The sequence below is a fragment of the Eubalaena glacialis genome, chromosome 10 (genome assembly GCF_028564815.1).
Source record: "Eubalaena glacialis isolate mEubGla1 chromosome 10, mEubGla1.1.hap2.+ XY, whole genome shotgun sequence".
Lineage (NCBI taxonomy): Eukaryota > Metazoa > Chordata > Mammalia > Artiodactyla > Balaenidae > Eubalaena > Eubalaena glacialis.
In genome coordinates, this window is record NC_083725.1 from 43,481,298 (window position 1) to 43,506,056 (window position 24,759).

The window sequence follows — 24,759 nt, forward strand, 5'->3', positions numbered from 1 at the left end:
CATTTACATGTTGTCTATGGCTGCTTTCTGCTACAATGGCAGAGTGGAGTAGTGTGATGGAGACCACACGACCTGTTAAGCCCAAAATATTTATTATCAGGCCCTTACGGAAATAGTTTGCTGAATCCTGCTCTAAGCCCAGAGAAGGCATCTGGAATGCTGGATAGAATGTTTACAGTGGAATCAGTGTATGACATATTTGGTTTCATTTACAGACATCATATACATTACTCATTACTGCTTTTGAATATTATCATCTACTTGGTAAACAAATAAAAATAAACATATGTTAAAAAAACTCCTTATTTCCTTGAAATGTTTAGGACCAGCAAAACAATCATATATAAAAGCAGTATATTTTTAAGAAAAAATAATAAATGAACAATTTAAATTACATTTTTTAGTAATGATTTCAAAGTTTCTCAGAGAACACCAGACAGTAAAGGGCAGATCTCAAAAGTCTTATAGCAGATTTCTGGTTTCCAAATTTCTGGGATATAGTACTTAACACAGTATTTGAGATTCTATAATTATTATGAAAGAGACATTGTGGAGAGTTACTTTTCCAAAAAAAAAAAGGGGGGTGGGGAGGGGAGGATAAGCTATTTTAAACTATGAAATGAGCCAAAATTAAAAAGAATGGCAAACAATTTAAACATTTTTTCCCTTTCCATTAATAGGGAGCTACATAGTCTGCTGGTGTAAAACTTGGTAGAAATTGACTGTTTTCATTTTAACAGGCTGATCCCCATATCTGTGTCAGATAAAATCATAGCACTTATTATTTGTTACCATGGATACCATGAAGATACTGCCATCCACTAAAAAGTATTAGAGGAAGACAACATAATTTTCTGGGACGAGTCCTGTTTTGCCTTCATAAGTTGCCTTCAACCATCCTGGTTCCACTGATGGGTACACTGGCAAAAATGAAAATACATAAAGAAATATCACTCAGTCAACATTAGCTTCAAATAATTCTATACACAAATGGGTAAAAATCCACATCAGATTGTATGCATATACTCAAGCTGTCAAAACAGTGTCACAGCACCTGTAAAGCTGGAAATGCCTTTTGCATTTATATAATCAATCACTCTCTCTCTGACACAGGGGAGGAAACTGGGGTCTAGAGGGATTTGGTGTGTTCACTTGTACAGGTATGAGAGGCTGGACTTGATTCTGAGTTTCCTGGCTTCTACTTTAGACTCTTATCGCTACACTACTCCTTCTTCCTCCTCCCCATGATGATAAACTTAAGCAAAGGGAATGGGTGTACTTACCATTAGAAAATATCGCTCCCTGTGGGAAGGAAAGCTCATGGCTGTGCTCTGCTTTACAGGAGTACATAGCTTTGGCTTGGCTGAAAGAGCAAAAGACAGTTTGTGAAAACCACAACGCTCAAGTATATTTATATTTAAAACTATTCTTAAAAAAAGATACTGGTTTTAGTTATAAGTGAAGCATGATATACATAATGTGCACACGTAAGTGTGCATAAGTGCATTTCACAAAGTGAACACATTTGTGTAACCAGAGAACACTGACAGCACAACCCAAAGCCTTTCTTGTGCTTCCAGGCAATGCCCCCAAGGGTAATCACCTGCCTTACAACAAACAAAATAAGCTGGTTTTGAAGAACGCTATTATTTGTTAGTATTCTGCTAAATAGGCTATTTTTCAGCTCTATAGAGGTTCTTAGGTACCTTAAAGCCCTATTTATTTATTTGCCACTTTAATTTCAGACTATCAGAGGTGAGGTCCACAAATTAAAAGGTCTACAGAGTATGGTAAATAAACTAAGTGGGCATGAAATAAGAAAAACAATAGGATAAGTTGATGATAAATGGCAACCAACAACAGCCTCACTGTCAGGGAGACATGGGGACATGTCTTTGTAAATCAGAGTATACCCATCTCTTAAAAAGGGAAGCCAGCACTCAGCTCTGACATCTGTTCTCATATGGGAGTTCAGGCTCCAAGTAGCCAGATACTCTGGTTTTTTTAAGGGAAGCCAGAATTTCAGAGTTTTATATGAGAGCTGTTTCAAACCATCTGAGCCAACACTAAAAAAGCCATCATCTGAGAAGGCTGATCAAGTCACCAGTGAAGTCGCCTTTACTCTGCAACATCCAATGACCTGACTCTACCTACTTCTCACCATCTCTACCACAACCAGAGTCCAAGCCAAGATCATTTCTGGCATAGCTCACTGAACGGCTTCCTAACTTCCTAAATCCTCTGGGCTTCCTCTTCTGTCCCCTTGCAATCCATTCTATACAGAGCAGTCAGAGGGTAGTTTGAAAGGTTTTGATGATCACATGATTTCCCTGAAAACAACCCTGAACTGGTTCCCAACTCTGGCCTCCATACCATATACAATCTGGCACCTGCCAGAATTTCCTACATCTTTTGTACCTGCCTCTACTCACCTACTATACGTCAGTCACACCGGCCCTCTTTCTCCTCCCAAAACATGCCAAACCCATCCCCACCTCAGGGCTGGCTGCGCCTCGCTCTGAGATATTTTCTTGATCTTCACTCGGCTGTGGCCCTCTAGTTTATCTTAAATTTCTTGAGTTTCACTGAAGGCCAGGTCTTCCCTGACCACACACTGTAAAATAGCTGCCCAGGCAACTCTCATATTCTCCAGTTTAAAGTCTGCATGGTATTCTGGTGCCATTGTTGATATTTCTGTTGTCTTCTCCCCCAGTTAGAATGTAACCTCTGTGAACAATGCCTGATGCTTAATAGTAACTCAGTAAATATTTGCTGAATTAATGAGTTAAAAAAAAAGGGAAGATGCTCTGGACTCTTTTTCTACATGATAAGTCCTCTTAAAGATTCAAGGCATCTTGTCTTTCCTCCCTGAGGTCCCAATCAATACTTCATCTGCAAAGAAGCATCAGCAGTATTTGCCATCTGAGGCCCTCAAAGTAACAGTGTTACATTATGATTACATTTCTCTATTGGAGCTAGACCCTGGGTCTTATCTCTAAACTTCCAGAATGAGGCTAGGTCACTTAAACTAGGGTTCCCAAGTGGCTACCTGAAGATGGGAAAGCTTACAGAGGAAAACTATGGCCCTGCCCCCAGAGTCTATTTCACATGAGGTGAGTCTCAGGCTGTACTTTCGGAACTTTGCTAGGAGTCTGCGGTAGGCACACAACACCACTTCCCAATGAAACATGGTCTAAGGAAAAATTGATGAAGTGGAGGCACCCAGAGAAGGACAAGATTTCACACCAAAGAACAGCCATGTGTTCACATGTGCATGTGAACGTGTGCACATGGGTGTGTTGGTTGACATGGGTTGTGGGTGCGGGGAGAGGATGCTACCAAGTTATGAAGACTTCTGAGAATCAGACTATGGTGATCTTATATAGAAATGATACTAGTTTTTCCTATAAATCTTCTAGTCAAGTACAGACATTTGATCTGATATAATTTGGTATAACTTGATCTGACATAATTTGATCTGATATAATGTGATCTGATATCTGATATAATTGAGGGTTGCAGAGCCTTTTCTCTAAAAATATGTAAAGATTTTTTAAAAAGTCAAATTTTCTAGCAGCAGTGATTTCCACCAATAATTACTGTCTTATTACTTTGAATCATTAAGATAAATTAAGGCATGCATAAGGAAACAAATTCCAGAGTTATAGAAATGATTAAGATATAATAATCCTTGCAATGACATAATTTTTCATATACTTTAAAATGCAACCAAATTATTTATATTAATGTTTCAGACATGAGTATTCTCCTTATAGTTTTTTATGGGATTGGATGGTGAGGGAACGCATGCAGAATAATTACATCACTAAATAAATGGATACTGTTAAATGTGTCAAAATATACAGCACAAAATAATATCTGTCATGACTTTTCAGTTATCTGTGCATGTGACTAGACAGGTATAATTTTCTTCTGCTGAGCTCTGTAACTACAGGTGTTAACTCAGCAGAGAGCTTTGATGATTTAATGTAGAATTCTGTGTCAGTGAAGTTTTCTTTCCAGGTGCTAATGCTTCTTCTTTTTACTGCCTTGGTGTATTGAAGAAGATGTGAAAATAACACTGTCACCTATTGAGTCTCTGTTCACAAGATTCTAATATCCTTTGAAAAGGATGTTGAGAATCCTGCTTCCTATCGCATTGGAAAGTAAGGTAATGATGCTTGCTGTCCTGAAAGCCATTTCTTCTCTTATCATTTGGAAGATGATCTGTTCACAAGCCCTATTCCTAATTCTAAACACTGTCTAATGCTGATGAGTAGACTTAAAGGTTTGACAGGGTCAGTGTGCAAAATTCTCAATACTCACCTTAATGATAAGCAAAATAAAAAATTCACCAAATCAAAATTGATATAATGTTTTCTGAAGGGCCACTTAACAATGTTAAACACACATACACACTCACTCTCTCTCACACACATTTTTTTGTATGCTGAGAATTTCACTTCTGAAGGGGGTAGGAATGCATGTCTGAGGGGAGTAGGAAGATATAGTCTAAATGGTGCCAAAGCAGTAACATACAGAAAAACTAAAAACAAACAAATCACCACAATCTAATTATTCATCAGGAGAGGATTTAATAAACAAAATACACCAAATCCAATGAATTATTAGGTAGCTACTATGAATAATGCTATAGAAGAAAACATGACATGAAACAGTGTCAGCATGCAAGGCAAAAATTTTACAGAAAAATTAGTCATTGGCAAGACCTCCAAACTGCCTATGACCATTCGCAGGAAACACTTATAGGTAATGCAATAAACGCACATTTGCTTCTTAGTCACTGGTTGGAGATTTCTTAAAATTAGTTATATTACTTTTTTCTTAGGTTTTTGCCAACAAATACGGGCTGTTTCTGGCTTGGATGTCTGAGTATTGGATTTCTCAATGCTAAAAATCTCTTACAGGAGCTTGTAGAGTTAAAGTTGCTTGTGTCAAAGACAAGAATATTGCAACTCCATTAAAAAATGGAGTGAAAAACTGAATAACAAAGTCTTTTTAGATTAAAATGTGTATTTTATCTATTTGCCCAACAATTCTGTTGAGCATGTACTTTCTTGGGCACCATGGTGGGAACAGTACCACGAACACCACCTTCATGGGTCCTTTTCTGTGTTTATCACAGAGGAGCGGTTCTCAAAGTGCGGTCAAGGGAAATCTGGAAGGAGGGGTAGGTGGGACCCTGAGAGGCACTACTCTGACAGCTAATGGAATGTGTATGAGAATCCATTTATTTACTATTATGCCAGATATTAAGGAGATCTGCAAAAATGTGAAATAATGCCAGTTCCTGAGCTCCTGGCAGTGACCATCATTAAGGGGTAGAAGCCGACTGCAGCATGGCAGGTGTACGGCAACAGCAGAGGAGGGGGCTTCTGTGTGGCCTAGCTTAGGGGAAGATAAGAAACAACTCCTGTTGTCTTAAACACATTAGAAATATGGCCTTTGGAAGAGGGAAGAGATGGGAAGGCGAGACCCTGTTATGACTTGGGGGTAGGCAGATAAACTGTCTGACTTGGTTTTACAGAAAAGGGTGACCCCCCCATATGCTGGGGGACTTGTGATCATCCAGGGGACTTGAGTCATATAATGAGTTTGGATTCTGAAAGGAAACCTACATATTTCCTTGGTCCATCTTCTTTATGTAGAAATGAAGGCCAAGAGAAATGAACATTATAGCAGAGTCAGGCTAAAATCTACATCTCCTGAATGATGATCTAGTGCATATCTGGTGAATCCACTTAAATATCACTTGTAAAGTCTCAAGATAATGTCACTGAAAAATCACTTTTACTATTAATAATTGTTGTCTGTTAATAAGAGTGAATAATCACACCTGCATCTTGCTATTGTCACCGATTAGTTATGAGCTTACTTTTGTTAAATAAATTCATAAACTTTTAAAAATTTTCTGTGTAAATTTCTAATACAATAAATATTAATAGATATAACCCACATAAACAAAAGCTCTTTGGAGATCCTCAATAATTTTTTTAGTTGTATAAGTTGTTTGAGAACCACTGTCAATAGGTAAGATTAGATGGCTGTGCAACAAAATGTGGTTATCTTTAGGTGGCAAAATGAGAGGTGTCTTTTATTCACTTTTTTAGTTTATCAGTATTCTTTATATTCCCTAAAAAAAGAAAAAAATTTTATTTTTAATAACCATGGCTTCCTTTGTCTTTCTTATGTGTGTCACAGTGCTTTACCTTATGTATGTCTTACATGTGTCACTGTGCTCTGAACCAATGACTTACAGCCTTTTAAAAACTCAAATTCACTAAACGAGAAGACTTTGCTGAGCTTTGTTTTGGTGCTTTGTAATTATAAACAAAATATTGGTTTTAAATTATAATAATAGAAAATTTGATTGTTTATAATGGGCCAGGCACTCAATTCTTAATTAATTCTCTTAATTCTCAATTCAACCTTCAGAAAATATTGGTACAGCTTGCCTAAATTATATTACTTTAAAGTGGATTTCCCCACTGCCCAAGTATAACTCACTGAGACAGAGCTGAAAGCTTTAAGGGTACTGTTTTCCACAGGCCTTTGTAATCGTGAGACAGAGCCTAGTGACATTTGGCTCTTGAAAGCATTTTACAGGTTAAGAGAAACAAGTATAAAATAACCAATGTCTGCTTAGGGTCACGCTAAGTGCTATGACATTTTTCTCTATTCCAGTGGTTCTCAAACTTTTTTTTGTACCTAAGAATCACTTGGGGAAGTTGTCAAAAATACATATTCTCCGGGCCTCAGTCTCAGATACTATGGTTTACCGAGTCTGTGGCAAATTCAGGAATATTCATTTTAACAAGTGTGGCAGGTTAAGTTCCCTGGCAGAGGGGCCCCTCCCACTCCACTGAACCTGATTTCTTAAAGATTTCCAGTGATGTCTTAGAGGTTAAAACCAGTACCCTCCTCTCATGATCTCCTTGACTTTTTGGTGGCTTCTACCACACTGACCTTGCTTTCTCCTCGTGATCATTCCTCCACTTTCTTCTTTGCCTGACCCTTAAATGAAACCATTCCTCAAAGACCAATGCCCAGCCACTTTACCTTTTCCCTCAGTAAGCCCCATCGCTGGGTAAGCGCGCCTTCATCTATGCAGTATAACTGTTGTGCAGAAGTTTCTCAAATGGCATCAAACTTCATGCTCTCTCCTGGTTCCAGCTGCACGTTTCTAACTGCCTCTCAATGCTCCTCAGGCTCCTCAAACACTGGGGCCAAGACGTTCCTTGCGCCTCTACATACTCTCATAAACTAAGCTCAGAAGCTAAATTATCAATCACTCTTTCTGACAGTCAGTCTCGAAGACTTGGAACCTTCTTTACCTGTCTCTCATTCCCAGCATCAAAGCAGTTGCTCAATCCTAGTTCTAGCCATAATATTCTCCTTTCAGTTTTTCATGCTTTTGTTAATGCCCTAATTAAGGTCTTTTAAATATCACCAGTTCCACCTTAAATGGTTCTCTTCCCTTCAACAACCTCCTTGAAAAGCCACTTGAATGATCTGATCAAGTGCATCACTGATTAGATCACCTCTTTGCTCAACGACTCTCAGAGCCTGCAGTGAATCCAGAGGTGTTATTTTTCTGTTGCTCAAGACTATCCACTAAAATCTCCCAACTGGTCTCTTTCCCAAATGTGGCTAGTCTCTCTACCACCCACTACCAGTTCTATCATTCTTTGAGGTCCAATTCAAGAGTATCCTAAGTTCCCTAGAAGGAAAGCAAAATAGGCATTGTAGGAGGTTAGTAAGGGAAATACCCTCAACTTCTGTTGTTTAGTTGTATTTAATGGTACAAAAGGATTTCAAATGACTGTTAAGAGTTAATGTTCAAATACCAAACACATATTAATTAGAGGCTTGACGATCTTAAGCAAGCACTCTCAATAATAATAATTATAACAATATTAGTTATTATTGTAGAGACCGTCTATGGAGAATTTACCATGTACTTCAAATACATCACTTTGTATACCGACAACAATTTGTCAGAAACAGAAATGACCTTCATTTTATAGATAAAGAAAATGGATTTCCCAGAATTCAGACCAAGATGGCAGAGTAAGAGAACATGGACCTCACCTCCACCCATGAACACATCCAAAATACATCTACACGTGGAACAATTCTCACTGAAAACGAATTGGAAACTGGCAGGAGGACTCCTGTACAGCCAAGGCTGTAAGAAAGATACACACGGAATTGAGTAGGAAGGGAAGAGAAGCGTTTGGGTCAGGATCTGTACCCCTGGGAGGGAACTCAGAGGAAAAGAGAGATTAGACAGGCAGAGACCTATCCTGGGAAGTGAGCGATACAAGCCCCAGGTTGGGTGCCCCAGTCCTGAGGTCCTATGTGGGGGAGAAAAGTGCCCTTGGCTGGTTGGAGGACCAGTGGTACCAACAGGAGGGCTGTGGGAAGCCTGGATTCCTCTTGGGAAGAGCACATGCACACTGGCTTTTCCCCCGGCAGGACGGAGAGAGGTCGATCCTAGCGGCTGCTGGGTTTCTGGCAGCTGCCTCACCACATGCACCCCAGCTCAAGCCCAGCCAATGCTCCAGCCCCACAGACTCCACATCACAGTGCAGCACTGGACCTGGGACAGCCAGGACTAGGGAGAAGACTTGACTGTGGGATGCAGAAGTGACCCGGTGCCGGCGCAGAGCCTGGGTGGGGCAGCGGCAGCCACTGGTGGCACTTACTCAAGCAGTGCATCAGAAGCGACCCAGATCTCTGACGGTGGCCACTCCGCACTCTGTGTGTGTGTGTGTGGTGGCCCCCCATACACACGGACAGTCCGTGCGCGTCCTGCCTGCCTTGCGGAACAGTTCTATGACACGGTAGAGGCAGCAGAGGTCGGGGCAGTGATTGGCTGTGAGGGATAAAGGTGACTTGCACCAGAGGCTGTGTCTGAGCAGAGCCATGGGCACCTGCACAGGCAGTGCATCAGACCTCTGTCTGCAGCTGACATGAGCTGAGAGCCTGCATGGGCCCCACTTGCTTTAGCACTTCCCCCTCTGGGCAAGGGTCCTGGTGCAGGGAGAGGGAAAAACACACACTTAAAGGAACAGAGCCAGTTCAGGCCATACCTTCAGGGCTTCTGCTCCAGCAACGTGGGATCAGACCCTGTCCCCGGTAGGACAGTGACAGTCGCTAAGCAGAGGCAAAGCCATGCCTCACGTCCTGTGCAGGCTCTAGGCCCTCCTGCACCAGCCACACCCCCTACCAAGGTGACAGCTGTCTGCACACCCTGAGAAAAGATGTGACTTGCATCTACATCAAATCCAGCTCTTTCACCAAAGGCATTGGGCAAACACAGTCTGTATGGGGATACTCCCACATAAGATCACCCCTTGAAGACTGCAACAGGTAACTGTTTTACCTAAATTGATAAAGGCAGACAAAGTTAAGCAAAATAAAAGGGCAGGTGAAAAGTTATGACACTGCCCACAAGTGCTGAGCACTGACTGACAGAGAAGACTTAACCTTCAATGTATCATTGAGTGAGCTCTAAGTTTATGCCGACAACTATTGGAAGTGGATTTATAGTATTTGGAATGTAAAAGCACATTGTAAATGTATAGGTTGATTGTTGAACAGCTGAGTAAGCTTACTGTATAACAGAGTAATTAATTTACTGTCATATACTGATTTACTTCATTAATGTCTTGCTGTCTTAAAGCTCTTAAAAGATTATCTCTGATTCCAGTACTTGAGTTCTTAAGATTGTTTAGAGCTTCCTAATAAAAGGGCTCCATCTAGTGGAGCAATTCAATCATTTGTCAAGACAGACAGAAGTAGCAAGGTTAAATCCCTTACACTAAGGCCTACCAGTAGTGACAGTTTCAGAGAGATCATGTTTGCTCTGACATGCACAGTGCTTAGTTTTCACCATGCCTTGATAAAAAGGAAGAAGGTGAAGAGGCTACAGACAGAGGTAAGGTACATGCAAGTACGCTGGGATTTGCTATATAAATGCAAGGCATTGACCATCGTCCTAGTAAGATACCAAAGCGGCTCTACTCTGTGGAGTTAAAAACACTAACACAGGAGCACCCTCGCTAAGCTCTGGAAAGAAACAGAGCTTGGTTACTGTTATCCCTAGTAACTAGGACAAAGCCCAATATTGCGCAGGTGCTTAAAAAATGTTTGCTGAAAAAGTTCACATACTTTTATATGGTCAATAAAAATTCTATGGTTGAATAACTTCTAAAAGAACTACACAGTAATACTTCAATTCTATGTGATTCCTTTCCTTCACAGCCTCAAGTAGCTGGATATGGGAAGCTCAAAATTTCCTCAGTACATTCACAAAAAAAAAAAAAATCAAGGTTTGCCCTTCAAGTGTTCTCATTTATATTCTCTTTCAACAAGCATTCACTGAATACTTCCAACCTGTACTAGTTGCTGATGGTAAAAACAAAAAGAAAAAAAAAAAATAGCAAAATACTAAGAATTCCATTAGTTTAGACATATTCAAAATTAAAACCCAAAGTCCACTGCAGATGAGAAGAATCAATTTGGACGGAGAGAAGAGGAAGCAGGTACCTTAGAAGCAAGCACATGAAGAGCAGCAAGATATAACAATTCATGTCCTTTTAACAATGGACAAGGAAGGTAAAATCTGGAAACCCTGAATGAAGTACTGCACTCAAACAGCAGAGCCGCCTGGGGCAGTCAGCTCTACAGCACCATAGTGGCCATTAAGAATAAGCACAGTCTTTAATGCATGTTCATGAAGCTTCTTCCAGAAAAAAAGTTCTATTAACTTTTACAAGTCAAAAATACACATTTGAAAAATTTCCACAAACTAACTGTTATCAAAGGAGTCTTTGGTATGCAAAGGGTTACGGCAACTTGTGTCTTTCAGAAAACCTCTTTGTTTAGAACCCTTCCTTTGTGAAGGTTTTAGCGAACAAGGCACCGCTGTAACATTTTGACATGCTAAATGCTGTATACGGTCATGACCACTTCCCCGTGAAGAGACGGCAGAGGTGGATTTGACCATCTGCAGACCTGAGGGGCAGAGCTGTCAAAGATGACCTGCCATGTCAACACAAGGCAACAATGTCACCACTATTTTATGTTTTTTACTTGAAGAGTTTTGAGAACTTACCGCCCAGAAGAAACTGACTTAAGTGAACCAACGTTTTCAAACAGTTGGGCCTTTGCTGCCACACTGAAAAATAATTTTAAAATACAAGTTTCATTAAAATCCATTAGAAAATCATGCAGCTCAAAGCGAAATTCAGGGTTATCAGTTAACCCAAACAGAAAAATTAGTTAACATTTGTCCCCAAAATTTGACCTGAATTTTAATTGTTTTAAGCTTTAATGTAGAAGAAATTTTTAAATCTAGTCTCTAGCTCACCGAGTACCAGACAGTAATAAACCTATAGCTACTTCCTCTGGGGATCTTACTGTCTGCATTTTTTGTACCTGAGAAAACCCTGGGAGCAGAAAAAAAGGAACACTTTTTTATTGACTCCCGTGGAGCCACAAGGGAAGAGTCACATCAACAAGACAAAAGAAGAACTGTTTTGTGTTCTGATAGCTAAGACAAAACTAATTCTAAAATTGTTTCATGTATTTTTAAAATATTTGAACACAGTTCCTATTGAAAAGAGAGAACTCTGAAAATATGACCAATAAATAAATTTGTTTCAAATCATGATGAGGGAAAGGCATCTATTTGAAAAGTGAGACTATTGGGTAGAGAGTGAAAAGAATTAAAACTAAGGTACCCCAGATAATTAGAAAAATTCCTATATTTAATAGAAGAGAATATAAAATTCTTTGAATGATTTTTTAAACTAGATATTTAAAAACTATCTTATTTCTTTAAATGACAAACTTTTTTCCCAGAGCTGAGCCATTTGATAATCTGAAGGATCATTTTGCACCTAATACAGAACATACAGTCTCTACATTTTAATTTCTACTTTATCAGTAAAAATCACAAAATAGAAGCTCTTCTCTTTCCCCCACAAAGGATAGAGTTTATATTCTCCCATCTTCCTTGACATATTTGGCTTAAAATTTAATTTCCCTTAAGGGCTAGAACTATACACACCAGAACTAGAGCAGACAGAGTTACAAATATATCTGCCTATATTGTGGTAGCTGGATTTCTGAACATGAGAGATAACATATGTGAAACGCACTCTGAAACCAAAGGTTCTTGTCAAAGAAAGGGATGTACTAATAAATTTAAGATGCTGTTCCTATGGAAACAGGCTTAGTAAAATGCCTTACTGGACTTTCAATGAATAATTAAAATGTCAGGAATACATCATATTAAAAATGGGCATGGCATAAGAGAAATAGCACAGACTCAAGTTGGAGAACCCTGGCTTACAATTCCAGCTCTGCCACTTACTAGCTGAGTGTGTGTGGACCTTAACTTTCCAGTATCAGTTCTAATCACCTCTAAAACAAGATTTATACTACCTACTGCAGAAGGACACTGTGGACCTTAAAAGAAATAACAATATGCAAGGGTGCTCAGTAATAGCTCATACAGCATTTGGAAAACCTCAGCAAAAGTCAGGAAAATAAAATGAAAGGGAGACAAACCTTCCTCTTTGGATTCTCTTACTTGCTTTTCCAGTTTCTCATTTTCTCCTCTTTGCCCCCTTTCTGTTCTCATCTATACACCCTACCCTCTCGGCCTTTACACCTCTGGGTCATTTCTTTCAATCAGAAGCACTCCCTCTTGCCTTCCATCTTCCCTGTTCTCTCGGAGTTGTTTAAATCAGTGAGTACGCAGGTAGGGGAGACATACGATGGAGAGGAGAGAAAACCAAGCCTCACCAGATAGAAAGCATCTATATTTCTAACAAAGAGAGGGAGGATCAAGGATATGGCCAGTCCCCACAGCTGAGTGGTGGATGTTTAGCTTTTACAGGAAGGCGTCTAGTTTCAAAACCCCAAACCACTATATTATACATCTGTTTTCATGTCTTTAAATTAAGCCATAGCTCTGCTTCTAAGGAAAGTGCCTGAAGAGTCTCCCCATGAGATTTTATATGTATATCCTAAGCGTACTACCTTTCACATCACTTGTAAAAGAGGACAGGGTCCTGCAGAAGTTGATGGCACCCACTCCACAGATAAGCATTTGGCTGTGGGAACCCTAAGGGTTCTTTTGCACCCCCTCAGCCCGTGTATACCCCTGGGAGGCACAGCAAATAGCAAACAAAGGCTCTCTCACTTACACGGAGCCAGGTCGCTGGTAACCATTGCTGGAGGCAGCGTCTAGCCTTAACTTCCTGCACATTTTGGGAGGCAGGTCTGGGTTTGGCGGGGCTTTGGGCGTCTCTTTGGAACCTACGGAAGTTAAGCTTTGAATGGATCCACTGTAGCTCTTGTTTCCTAAAGAGAAAGCCCAAGAAAACAGGCAAAGTGCTATTAGACAAAATAAGACCCGTAACACAGTCCATGCGCATAACAAAAGGAGGCATTTTTCTCTGAGCCCAAATGAGAAGGGACAGAACGTTCTTTGAGCACAGCAGCCCATCACTCTGGGAGATCACAGTCTACCGTAATTACAAAGACATCACCTCACAGAGATGGAAAGATCCAGGAAAAATGTCACAGCATACAGGAGTTTTAAAAATCCTAGCTCAGGAACAAAGCAGTTAAGCATTGTCTGTCCCTTCACTATTAATTTTTCCCTCCTTCACCATGCTGAAGAATCCAGCAGGTGACACAGGAACAATGACATCCTGCACAGGCTCCATGCTGGCTTACCTTCCGCTGCAGAGATGGATCTGAGAGAGGAAGCTGAGGCTCTTTTCAGTCCTGAAAGCCCATAAGGCCCTTTCTTGGCCAGGTCTATGGGTGGGGACACATCCCCTGGGCTAGCGACCGAAGTGACACTCTGGCAATCTGATTCTGCATCTGTTTTGGTTGCATCTTCTCTAGAACTTGACTCAGGACTAGTTGTCCAGAGACCAAGACTTTTCTGTCCATTGGAAGGTGATGGGGATGCAATCCAAGGAATCCCTCCAGATTTCTCCCTGGGAGGGCAGGAAGCGGACTTTGTCGTGCTGTTTTGTTCCGAGGAGTGAGAGGAAAGTGACTCGATGCTCCCCATGGGTGTGCTGTCCGGGCTGCTGCTATAGGAGTCGCCTGAGCAGGGGCAGGGGTGAGAGAGAAAAGAACAGCGGCTCTCTGTTGAAACCGGCACCCCCAAACCCTTCTGTTCTCCAGCGCTCACGTGCTCCGTGGCCACCTGACCCCACTGAAGTGATAGGCCTTTACGTGCTACAGAGGACTGTTCCTCAGTTCTGGAGAAATGCTTTACAATATGCATTTGAACTTGGTGAACGCTTTTTTCAATACTATTCAAGGGAGCTTTTATATGTGCCCTGCCCGTATGAAATAATGTTATTTCTTGAAGCATTAGTGGGCTGACTTGAATTCAGACAAAATTTGCTTCTGAAACAGGACTCACAAGTACGAGAAATAAGATTTCTTGATGATATTAAAGAAATCAATGGAAGGAGGAAATGCTGAGACATATGTCTGCCTTCTTTTACTTTTCTGATCTTAGGTGATTCTGAGTTACAATGGTATCTGAGTCCTCCTTCATTCAAAGGCACCATTAACAGTCAGCTGCAAGTTATAAGCTCCTCACAATTTTTAAGGAAAGGATTTTTCTCCTTTTTCTGCTAAGAATGTAGCAACATAAGAAAACTGGCTATTTTAACTGGCTGTATTTTTTAATGTTTCTACAAGTACGGTATAAGAAAAAAATCAGAGAAACTGTAATAAAGTATTCAAATAGTATATCTAAATTAAACACTGATTGTGGGGAAAATTGGGAGTGTGGGGAGAGGGTTGGGAGTCTAAAATAAAATGAAAATGGCCACAGTTTAACACATGCTTTGGGCTCAAGCTGCCACCCACCTTATGGTGGGGCTTGGCTCAGAATAGTAAGTTAGCGATAATGTGTGGTGCAGATTCTCTTTTTATTTCTTTTCTCTCTGTTTCAGACCCTTTGATACCCAAGAGATGATGCTTTAAGAACATAATGTGAAAGGAAGGAAGAAAATGACTGCCTCAGCCAGGCTTTCTCTTGCTTTCTTCTCTACGACTTTGACAACAGGACAAAACCTGCTACGAAATAGCACCCTATGTACTTAATCACCGTTACAGAGAAAAAGGGCATTGTGCAAACTATTTTTTCCCTTTGTAGCAGGAATGAATTTGCTTGTCCAAGGTACCTTCCAACTATGCTGACAGAGACTATGTAATGTGGCGGGGGGGGAGCAGGTGTTGGGACGACAGCACCAGTAAGAATATCTTCTATTTCTACCTAAGTACTAATAAGGTATGATAAAGCCGAATTAATGAAGAAGGCATCTCCCTGAGGCCAGTACACTTACTATCGGGTTCTGCCAAGCACGGGGTATACCTCCCTCTGGGCTTCCGGGAGCCTGTGGAGAGGCAGATTGCACGTGTCCTTCGGGATCCAGATCGAGACTGAGGCTGAGGAAGAGGGATGCTTGGGTCTGGGGCAGTATGAAAAATCTACATAGAAGAAAAATGGACCGAGGTCAGTAAAAAGGTAAAATTGACATTTTCATCATAAATTGGCTTTGAGAGCTATTAAATAATCTTAGAACTATACGTTACTTCATCAATTGCATGGCAAGAGATGCTTGATACAAAAAATAAATATCCTAGAGCATTTATAACTTTTCCATTTACACTGAGTAATGCTTCCTCTAGGTTTTCTTTTTTATTCTTCCCCATTCCCCAACAGTGAAATTCAGATTTTCCAATAATTTTAAGAAATGTGTCAAATATTAACAAATGTCTATGTCAAGACACACTGATTCTTTTTACTATGATATTCTCTTTCACCTTCATGCTGAACATAACCTGAGGGGAAGAGGCTCGTTTTGTACCATTCCCCAGCTGAGCAGCCTCTTGCTTCTCAGGAGAAGGTGCTGGCATGCTGTTGGCCCTGAACTGTCAAGAATATGACAAGCTGCAGGCAGAGGTCTGAGCACAGCTATAGGATGCAGCCATGCACTCTTGGGTTTTAAGAGCGCTTCTTACAGTCTTAGCTAGGTACCAAGGATATCCTTCTACAGGCACTAGAAAGGAACTGGAGAAGGAGAGAGGCGCTGCCATCCTCTCACAAGGACTAGATCAGACATAAATGGATCACAATGTTTAGACCTTCAATGGCTGAGTTTGCTTAATAATCCAATCAACTTGGCTCTCCCAATTTCTCACTTTTATAGTTATTCTAAGATCTCAACTCTTTTAAAGAAAGCCTCCTTAGGGATTGGATATAGAGAGGGTTTCAAGACTGTTCCCTGATTATTTTCTTTTGTTTTATCTAGAATATTAGCTCTGCTGTATAAGGAGAGTCTAATTCCAAAAAGCTCAAAAAAGTTAAAATAGACTTAACCGCAAAATGATTCTAAAGTATTTTCTGAGTATGAGTAAAAAACTAATTATATAAATACTAAAGAAGAAAATCTTGACAAGTAAATAATGTCAAAAGAAAGGAAATCATTTACTTAGAGGATTTTGAGAAGCACTTAAAAACTGAACAAGAGAAAAAGAAAATCAAAGTCCTCATGAAGAAGTAATTTATACAAAATTTACAAGACTGACACCAAATAGGAATCTGAGATCATAATGTGAGGATCATAGATGATACAAATGCAAAATTTCTTCTTAGAAGCCAGATAAAATTTTATACTTCCACATGAAAATTCAGTCTACCTTTTCATAGTGCTCTATCAGAATTTCAACCACAATATTCTGAAATTTAATATTCATCATGGCAGCCACAGTTTCTTCCTGTGCTCTCATTAGAGTCGGACCAAATATGACACCAAGGTTTGAGACAGTCATGAGATTTTGCTGGCTATGTAGCGACACTCTGCAAATAAAAGGAACAAAATATTTTAAGTTATATGTTTAATAATTATTAAATGTTCTCATCCACTAAACTTATGGCATAAAATATAAACATGCCATTACAGGCTAACTTTCCCAAATAGTCAGGTTCAGCTACTCCCAACTGGCATTAGTGGGTATAGTCTAAAAAGATGTAAAAAGTTAACACTGGCCAAAGTAAAACATAATTACAAAGGTTAATCTATTGAAGGAAAAAATCTTGATTTCCTAAATTGAGTTCAATCACCCTAGAGAGATTATTTGGTATTTCCTACAGTACTATACTTCTTTTAGAACAGATGGTTAAGAGTAGACTGGTTGTCAGTCATAATGGCCATCATTAAAAAGCATGCAGATAACAAATGCTGGAGAGGGTGTGGAGAAAAGGGAACCTTCCTACACTGTGGGTGGGAGTGTAAGTTCGTATAGCCACTGTGGAAAACAGTATGGAGGTTCCTCAGAAAACTAAAAATAGAATTACCATATGATCCAGCAACCCCATTCCTGGGCATGTAACCAGACAAAACTATAATTCAAAAAGATACATGCACCCTTATGTTCATAGCAGCACTATTCACAATAGTCAAGACATGGAAACAACCTGAATGTCCACTGACGGATGAATGGATAAAGAAGATGTGGTACATATATACAATGGAATACTACTCAGCCATAAAGAAGAATGAAACAATGCCATTTGAAGCAACATGGATGCAACTAGAAATTACAATACTAAGTGAAGTAAGTCAGAAAGAGAAAGAGAAATACCATATGATATCACTTATATGTGGAATCTAAAATTTGACACAAATGAACCTATCTATGAAACAGAAACAGAATCATGGACATAGAGAACAGACTGGTGGTTGCCAAGGGGGAGGGGGTTAGGGGAGGGATGGATTGGGAGGTTGGGGTTAGCAGATGTAAGCTTTTATATATAGAATGGATAAACAACAAGGTCTTACTGTATAGCACAGAGAACTATAGTCAATATCCTGTGATAAACCATAATGGAAAAGAAAATATATATAAAAAGAATATGTGTGTGTGTGTGTGTGTGTGTGTGTGTATATATATATATGTATAAAACTGAATAACTGTGTTGTACAGCAGTAATTAACACAACATTGTAAATCAACTATACTACTTCAATAAAAATTTTTTTTTTAAAAAGTAAAGAAAAGGAGTAGACTGGTTGTAATTATATTCGGATTCACTAAACACATATTGAGAACCTACTGCCAGGCATTTTCATAGATAATATTGCACTTAATCCTCCCAGGAAGCCAGTTATTTTCTATGGTACAGATTTTTCAAAAAGAAGCTCCTTAAGTAAAAATGATGTACCTGAGGTCACAGCAAATTAGGAACAGAGATTTTGTTTCAAATTGGGTCTCCTGACTTCAAGTCAAGAGTACCCCTGAGCTCCCCACATAAGATGACTGGTTAGGGCATGTTTCCATCCTACTTCCCTTCTATCCATCCACCATCCACCATCCATCCAAAACTTCCCTAAGTGCCTCCCTAGCGCTGAGCACTGGGCTAGGCAAACAGTAAGACAAGGAGATATGGTAGCATCAGTGCTGGCCTAAAAATGAAAATAAAATGAAAGGGCTCTGATACTACTGACCTTAGAAAAGTAATCCCAGTAAACTCTCAAAAATGACTTTGACTAGTTAACTGATTTAATTTGGAAATTGGGTGCATTAATAGGAAACCTCATTTATTTAACCAGTCTCCTAGGTTAACCACTGTCTTTTCTATCTTACTTCCAGCCAGGTTGTTAGAATATAAAGTTCTAGGAAGGAGCACAAGATAATGTTTATATCTGATTGAGTATGCACACTAACTTCATTCTAGAAACAAAAGTAAAATTTTATGAGGAATCTAGGATTCTGGATTATCCATGCGACTTTTGGCATAGGACAGGAAGAGCTGACTGTCCCACTGACTGAATTTTCCCCTTGTGCCCAAGACAGCACTAGCTAAGAAGGTTCTTGGTTAGTATAAGAATTTCATTCCAAGTTTCCTTTTTATACAACCAAATATTATATTAATTGCTTAATATGTATTAGAGAGTCTACTAAGCCATCTGTAAAGGCAGTGAGCCTGTCTGGATTTAAAGCTTGGGTCCTTCCAACCTGGAAGCTGGGTGCAATCAGTCATATTATTTAATACCTCTCTCTAGGCTTCAGTTCCCTCATCTATAAAGTATAAGAATGACAATCCTTAGAGCAGTGTTGAGGGAATTAAATAAAATGAGTTAATTGAATAAAATATGGTCTTAATATTCTTCTCTGGAATTAAATTGACTCTAGGTACTTTTGATGTACTCTAAAATGTAAGAGTTCCTGGTAATATAAGTAACCTAGAATATGACTGAATTAAGCTCACTGGGAATAAATTTAGAAATCATAAAAAACTGGTCTGTTTTGAAAAGGAGAGTTAATGACTATGGTGTTCAGAAGGTGAAATATTTTGATCACCTATTTTCTCTTCATTGAATTTCCCTTCCGCTGAGCTAGTCAGTCAATACAGACCCTTATCATTCCACATTTCAGCCAGTTCTGGAACTCATTCCCTCAACTTGTGTACAAAGCAGATTCCACAGATGTCCTTGTTTTAAAGACAAAGTATTCTCAGAAATACATCAATGATTTATACCATGTCTCAGAGCTAATTAATGGAGATTTGGAATCAGTCATTGGTCCTTTAGGCCAGTGACCAATCCAGGTCACTGATCTTAAATGCTCTTTTCTTATGTCAATAAGGTGGCCAGGGACCAAGAGTGCTATTAGTTTACTTAAGTAAGTCATTGATGATGTGGGCACACATTCTACTGCTGCTGCTTAGACAGTGGAGATTGACCTTTTACAGATTCAAGAAAGAGCCAGGAATGGTGGTGAAGGTTGGGCAGAAGAATTTTAAGTACTCTTCAGTGGCTAGACACTCTCTCTCTGCTATTTCCCGTATCGCATTCATAATTAAAGGTGAAACTTGTGTTCATCTAACATTCTGAATAATTAAGCAAAAACATTTTATGTGACACTCATGAAACTTTAAAGGCACATTTTAAAAGGCTTTGCTAAAAAATTACCTTGAATACAGCAAGAGAATGCCCACTAAATACAGTATGGATAAGTTTCATGAAGAGGTCACAGAACTCAAAAACATAATTCAAGACTATGTAATTCTGACCAAGGATAGTGAGTCCCTATTCATTAGCTAAAAGAGGTGTTGATATGGGCAATAGTTAAAAATGAACTTGAAATGAAGTCATTCCTAGTGGATTTCCTTCTTATTTCAAGGAGGGTAAATTCATATTATCTCAAAGTCTGCAAGTTAAGATGAGACTGATTAATGTACGTCACTGTTTCAAATGTGTGTGGCTCAAATTAGGATACATTGGGTTACTACTTGTAGCAAACAAGGAAGGATTAATCATTTGATTGTGAATCGTGGTACTCATTAAGACAAAAAATGTTCCTATTTGTAAATGAGGCTATAAGGGAATTTTTAAGTAAGTTTAAAACCTGAATTTGGACTTTTGTTTCCAGCAGCATGGCAAACAAACTTCTTGATTAAATGTGTGTGTGTGTGTGTGTGAATCAAGATAGATCTGTGATGGCTAAAGTTACGTGTCAAATTTTCTAGGCTGCAGTACCCTGATATTTGGTGAAACATAATTCTAGATATTTCTGTGAAAGTACTTTTAGATGACATTAACCTTAAAATCAGTAGGCTTTGAGTAAAGCAGACAACTGTCCATAACATGGGTGGGCCTCATCCAACATCAGTTCAAGGTCTTAAGAGAAGAAGACTGAGGTCCCTGAGGAAGAAGGAATTGTGCCTCAGGCTGCCTTGGATTCAAGCTGCGACATCAACTCTTCTCTGGGTCTCCAGCCTGCCTTGAAATCAGCCTCTGCAATTGTGTAGCCAATTCCTTGCAATCAATCAATCTCTCTCTTATACATATGTGTGTGTATGTATGTATGTATATATATACATATATGCATATATGTGTGTATATATATATACATACACACACACAATATCCTATTGGTTCTGTTTCTCTGGAGAAACTTGACTAATACAATATCTATCTATCAAGATTTTTAAATACATAGATGAACTAACAGCGGAGTTAGAAAGATCTTCAGAGACCGACAGATACTATGAATCTGGAGAAGGAAGCTAACATTCAAGTGGCAGTTTGACCTGGTACAACCTGGTGACCCTAGTAGAATAGAGAACTGGTCTTCAAACTTCGGGCTTACAATGTATCTAAAAGAACTGGGAAAGAGCTATATACCCCTTCATATATTTTTAAGTTGACACGAAAATTTTCCATCATTAGTATAACGGTTGCAAGGATATAATTATTTGCATGTCGTAAACATACACAGGTACACACACACACGTATAGATGTATCTTAAAAACAAACTGCCACATCATTTTTTAAGCACATTCAATGGAATCTGATTATAATAGCAAGGTTATAGCTCCATCACACCCTTTAAAAAGACATGAACATGCTTAAGTTTAACAGTTGAACAAGTAATTAAGTGAACAATATAAGTCAGAGAATTACTTGACCAGGTGCTTTATTAAGATGTCCAGCATCTCTCTGTTTTTCTCTGGCAATTTGTGCACCAATGCATGTACAGCCTCCACCCGGTAGTTTTGGTCATCAGACTCTGTAACATAAAAAACGTTGCAAATGTTCAAATTTTAATTGTATTAAAATGCATATATAAACATTAGTAATTAAAGTATCATAACCACTTCCACCCATCGTGCCTTATAAGCACTGCTTCACACGGTAAGTATTATCACTATCATTTCCTAAGGCTTAGAGACGTTGAGTAATTTGTCCATGGTCTGCAATCAGTAAGTAGAGAAGTCAAACCCAGTTCTATCTAATCCAGACCTGTGCTCTTAGCCCCTGAGCTGTATACTTCCATACAACCATAATTCATCTCCTCCTTGGGTTTTGCTACACAAGGATAGAATAAAACCTTTAGCAATGTGAGTGCTCACAGCAGTTGTTGCAAATGGTCTAATGTGCCAGGCACTACAATACACTCTAACACACTGAAACCTCCAAGTGACTCCATCAAACCAGAGGAAGCAGGTATTCCTTTCCAAATTTTATAGATCCAAAGATGGCAGGGAGTTATTTTTTTGAGGTGTCAGGATTATTGCACAAACAAAGGCCTGGTAGATTTTTAAGCCCACGCTGACAATGGTAAATCTGAAAAGCAAAAAATCATCTAAAGCAAGTCTAGTCTACAAGGTAAAAGCCAAGATGTTGACAAGTCTTCTAGAGAAACTTCTAATGCTTCAGAACAAGGAATCGATTTAATAGTCTCTTACTACAATAGACAGATTCTGGGTTGACTGCTCACCTTGCCAAGCCCTTTCTTCAGAAAGTGCCCAACACATAGGGTTTATATTATGGGACCTTCATCTCTTCTGGGCACAGCTATTTGTACATGAGGTAAGGAAAGAGCCTGGCTTTGGTTGGGCCAAACATGAAGTTTCTCCCAGGCGTTGGAATGGAGACACCAAAACTGATCTGCCTGCTGGATACGTGGAAAGGCACATCATGTAAAACTAGACAGAAAGCCAAGAAAAATCTGTCTGGAAGCGAAGATAAGAATGAGGCAGATATGCAGCAAAGAACAAAAATGAGAGACCCTCCAAAAAGAGTTGGGAGGATGGGCAGAGAAACATCTATTTCCTACTCTGAGGTTCCTGGTTGCAGGCCATGGAAGGCAGGACCCATCCTCTGCCAAGGAGTTCTGAGGGACTCCCCCTAGTCTCTGAATAACTCCCCCTTTTTCCTGAGCTGGAGTTCTCTTGCTTGAACCCAAATAATACCTAATTTTATGATCCTTGACCCAGACAAAAGATAAATTCTTATACATAAGACACATTGTTAATTATCATGGTAGTGAATAACATGATCATTATTTGTCACAGAAGTGAAGAAAAAAAATCTTTTGACCAAATGTTTGCATCAGAACAACCAGCTCGTTTAGCCATTCTAGCTAAGTGGATCCAACACCATTTGCTATAAAACTAAATTTTTGTAAGAAAGTGTTCTAGGTTAAGGGTCAAAAAAGTTGGCTTATAGTCCTGATATTGCTATGAATTTACCAGTGTCCTTGGACAAAGTCACCTGCCCCCTCTGGGTCCTGACTTCCTAGTTAATAAAATGAGGTTAGATTATATATTTTCTAAGGTCTTGTTCTTCTTACAAAGACAGATTTCTATAAAGAGGATGTAGAGTGCAGAGCTTTCAGGAGAAAGCTAAGTAGTATAGATGTTTATGAGATCATGTGGTCAGTCATGTACACTGGACTGAAAACCAAGGTCATTCAGCTTTACCTGACACTTTTATCAGTAGACAATACTTCCTGTGACATTACAATGTGTGGTAAACTAATGCAGCTGATTTCTTTCTTAGACTGTGAAAAATACTCTTGTTACAGTCATACCTTATACATCCTAACAATGAAATGCCAACTCCTAACTGTTACAACTTGTTGTGATGGGCTCAGATGGCGACCTGGCACTTTGAGCCCAATGTTTTACAAGTACACACTTCTAACTTCTCAGGTTACATGATTGTCACTGGCCTCTTCCCCTCCCCCCACCAATTTTGAATTAAGCCTATCTACTCATATCATATTATGGCAGTCACAGATCTAAAGAAACAACATAAATATCTGATCATCATCAAGAAATATAAAAAGAGAGAAAAGGTGCTTGCTGCCTGCCAAAAATATCTGACTCTTTCTCCAGATTTAGGAACACAGCATGTGAGTATGTGTATAGCGGAAGCACTGGCATAACTGACTGTACAGATTTGTGGTCTTGTTTATTTAACCATGAAATTGCTCTTGTAAGAAACTGACATTCACCAATCAAGTAAAATGTAATTCGAATAATTCCTCACAGCTCTTTCTAATCACATCATACTCGCCACCCCAATAAGGTCTTATTAAGTAACAAAGTATTTTAGTTCACTCTGTGATTTCTTATAACCATATTGTAAACTATTATATAACCATATAACTATGAGAATGACAGTTTCTTAAGCAATAGACAGGAAAATGTTAACTAGCAGGTTCAAACTTACACCTCTAATACAGCATAAAACCACATCATTTATAATGCATCCAGTGGAAAATGTACTTACTAACAGCAACAATAAAATCTTTGTGTAATTTGTAAGTCATCAGTGGTTCAGCGAGGCACCTACAATAGAGAATGAAGCAAATTTTAGAATGGCAGTATCTTCTGATTTCCCCTGACCTTTCAGTGCTTCTTTAAGAATTGGGTAATTAGGCGTATGATAACGTCCTAGCAGGGAGTCTACAGGTAGTTCTAAAACGCAGACCTCAAAGATACCAATGCCCCTGAGCACTTCTTGCCATCACTGTATTAAAATGGGAGGCTGGGAGACATTTTTTTTTTTTAACTTTGTGAGAACTATTGGACCATAGGAGCAAAAGCCCTCTCAGATATGGGGGCAATAGTTTAAAATTTTTTTTTTCAAATTCAACTTGTGGTGTCTTAAAAAAATATATGAAAACCCGAATTCAAATCTAACATGAAACAGAAATTATTTTTTAGTATTCATCAATTATTGCAGCCTTTTAAGTGTATTGTTTGAACAAGCACATATAAGTTCCAGAACACTAAACATAACCATTACCACCCTGTGCTATTCCACCTTAAGTGAAGGAACTGTGCTAAGGAGCGAAGAAACAGGGGCTCCCTGGGATCCATGGTGA

General features: G+C 39.2%; 1 protein-coding gene across 1 annotated transcript in view; it reads right to left on the minus strand.

The window, feature by feature from the left end:
- Positions 1-437: 437 nt before the first annotated feature.
- Positions 438-24,759, minus strand: part of ARHGAP42 (Rho GTPase activating protein 42) — a 277,391-nt gene continuing 253,069 nt past the window's right edge. Inside the window, exons 16-24 of the mRNA XM_061202658.1 lie at positions 24,162-24,220; positions 21,546-21,651; positions 16,777-16,936; positions 15,420-15,564; positions 13,780-14,160; positions 13,245-13,401; positions 11,144-11,206; positions 1,284-1,363; positions 438-920 (exon numbers count right to left, since the gene is read on the minus strand). Coding sequence (XP_061058641.1) covers positions 832-920; positions 1,284-1,363; positions 11,144-11,206; positions 13,245-13,401; positions 13,780-14,160; positions 15,420-15,564; positions 16,777-16,936; positions 21,546-21,651; positions 24,162-24,220 — 1,240 coding nt within the window. The 3' untranslated portion in view covers positions 438-831. The remainder of the gene's footprint in view (positions 921-1,283; positions 1,364-11,143; positions 11,207-13,244; positions 13,402-13,779; positions 14,161-15,419; positions 15,565-16,776; positions 16,937-21,545; positions 21,652-24,161; positions 24,221-24,759) is intronic.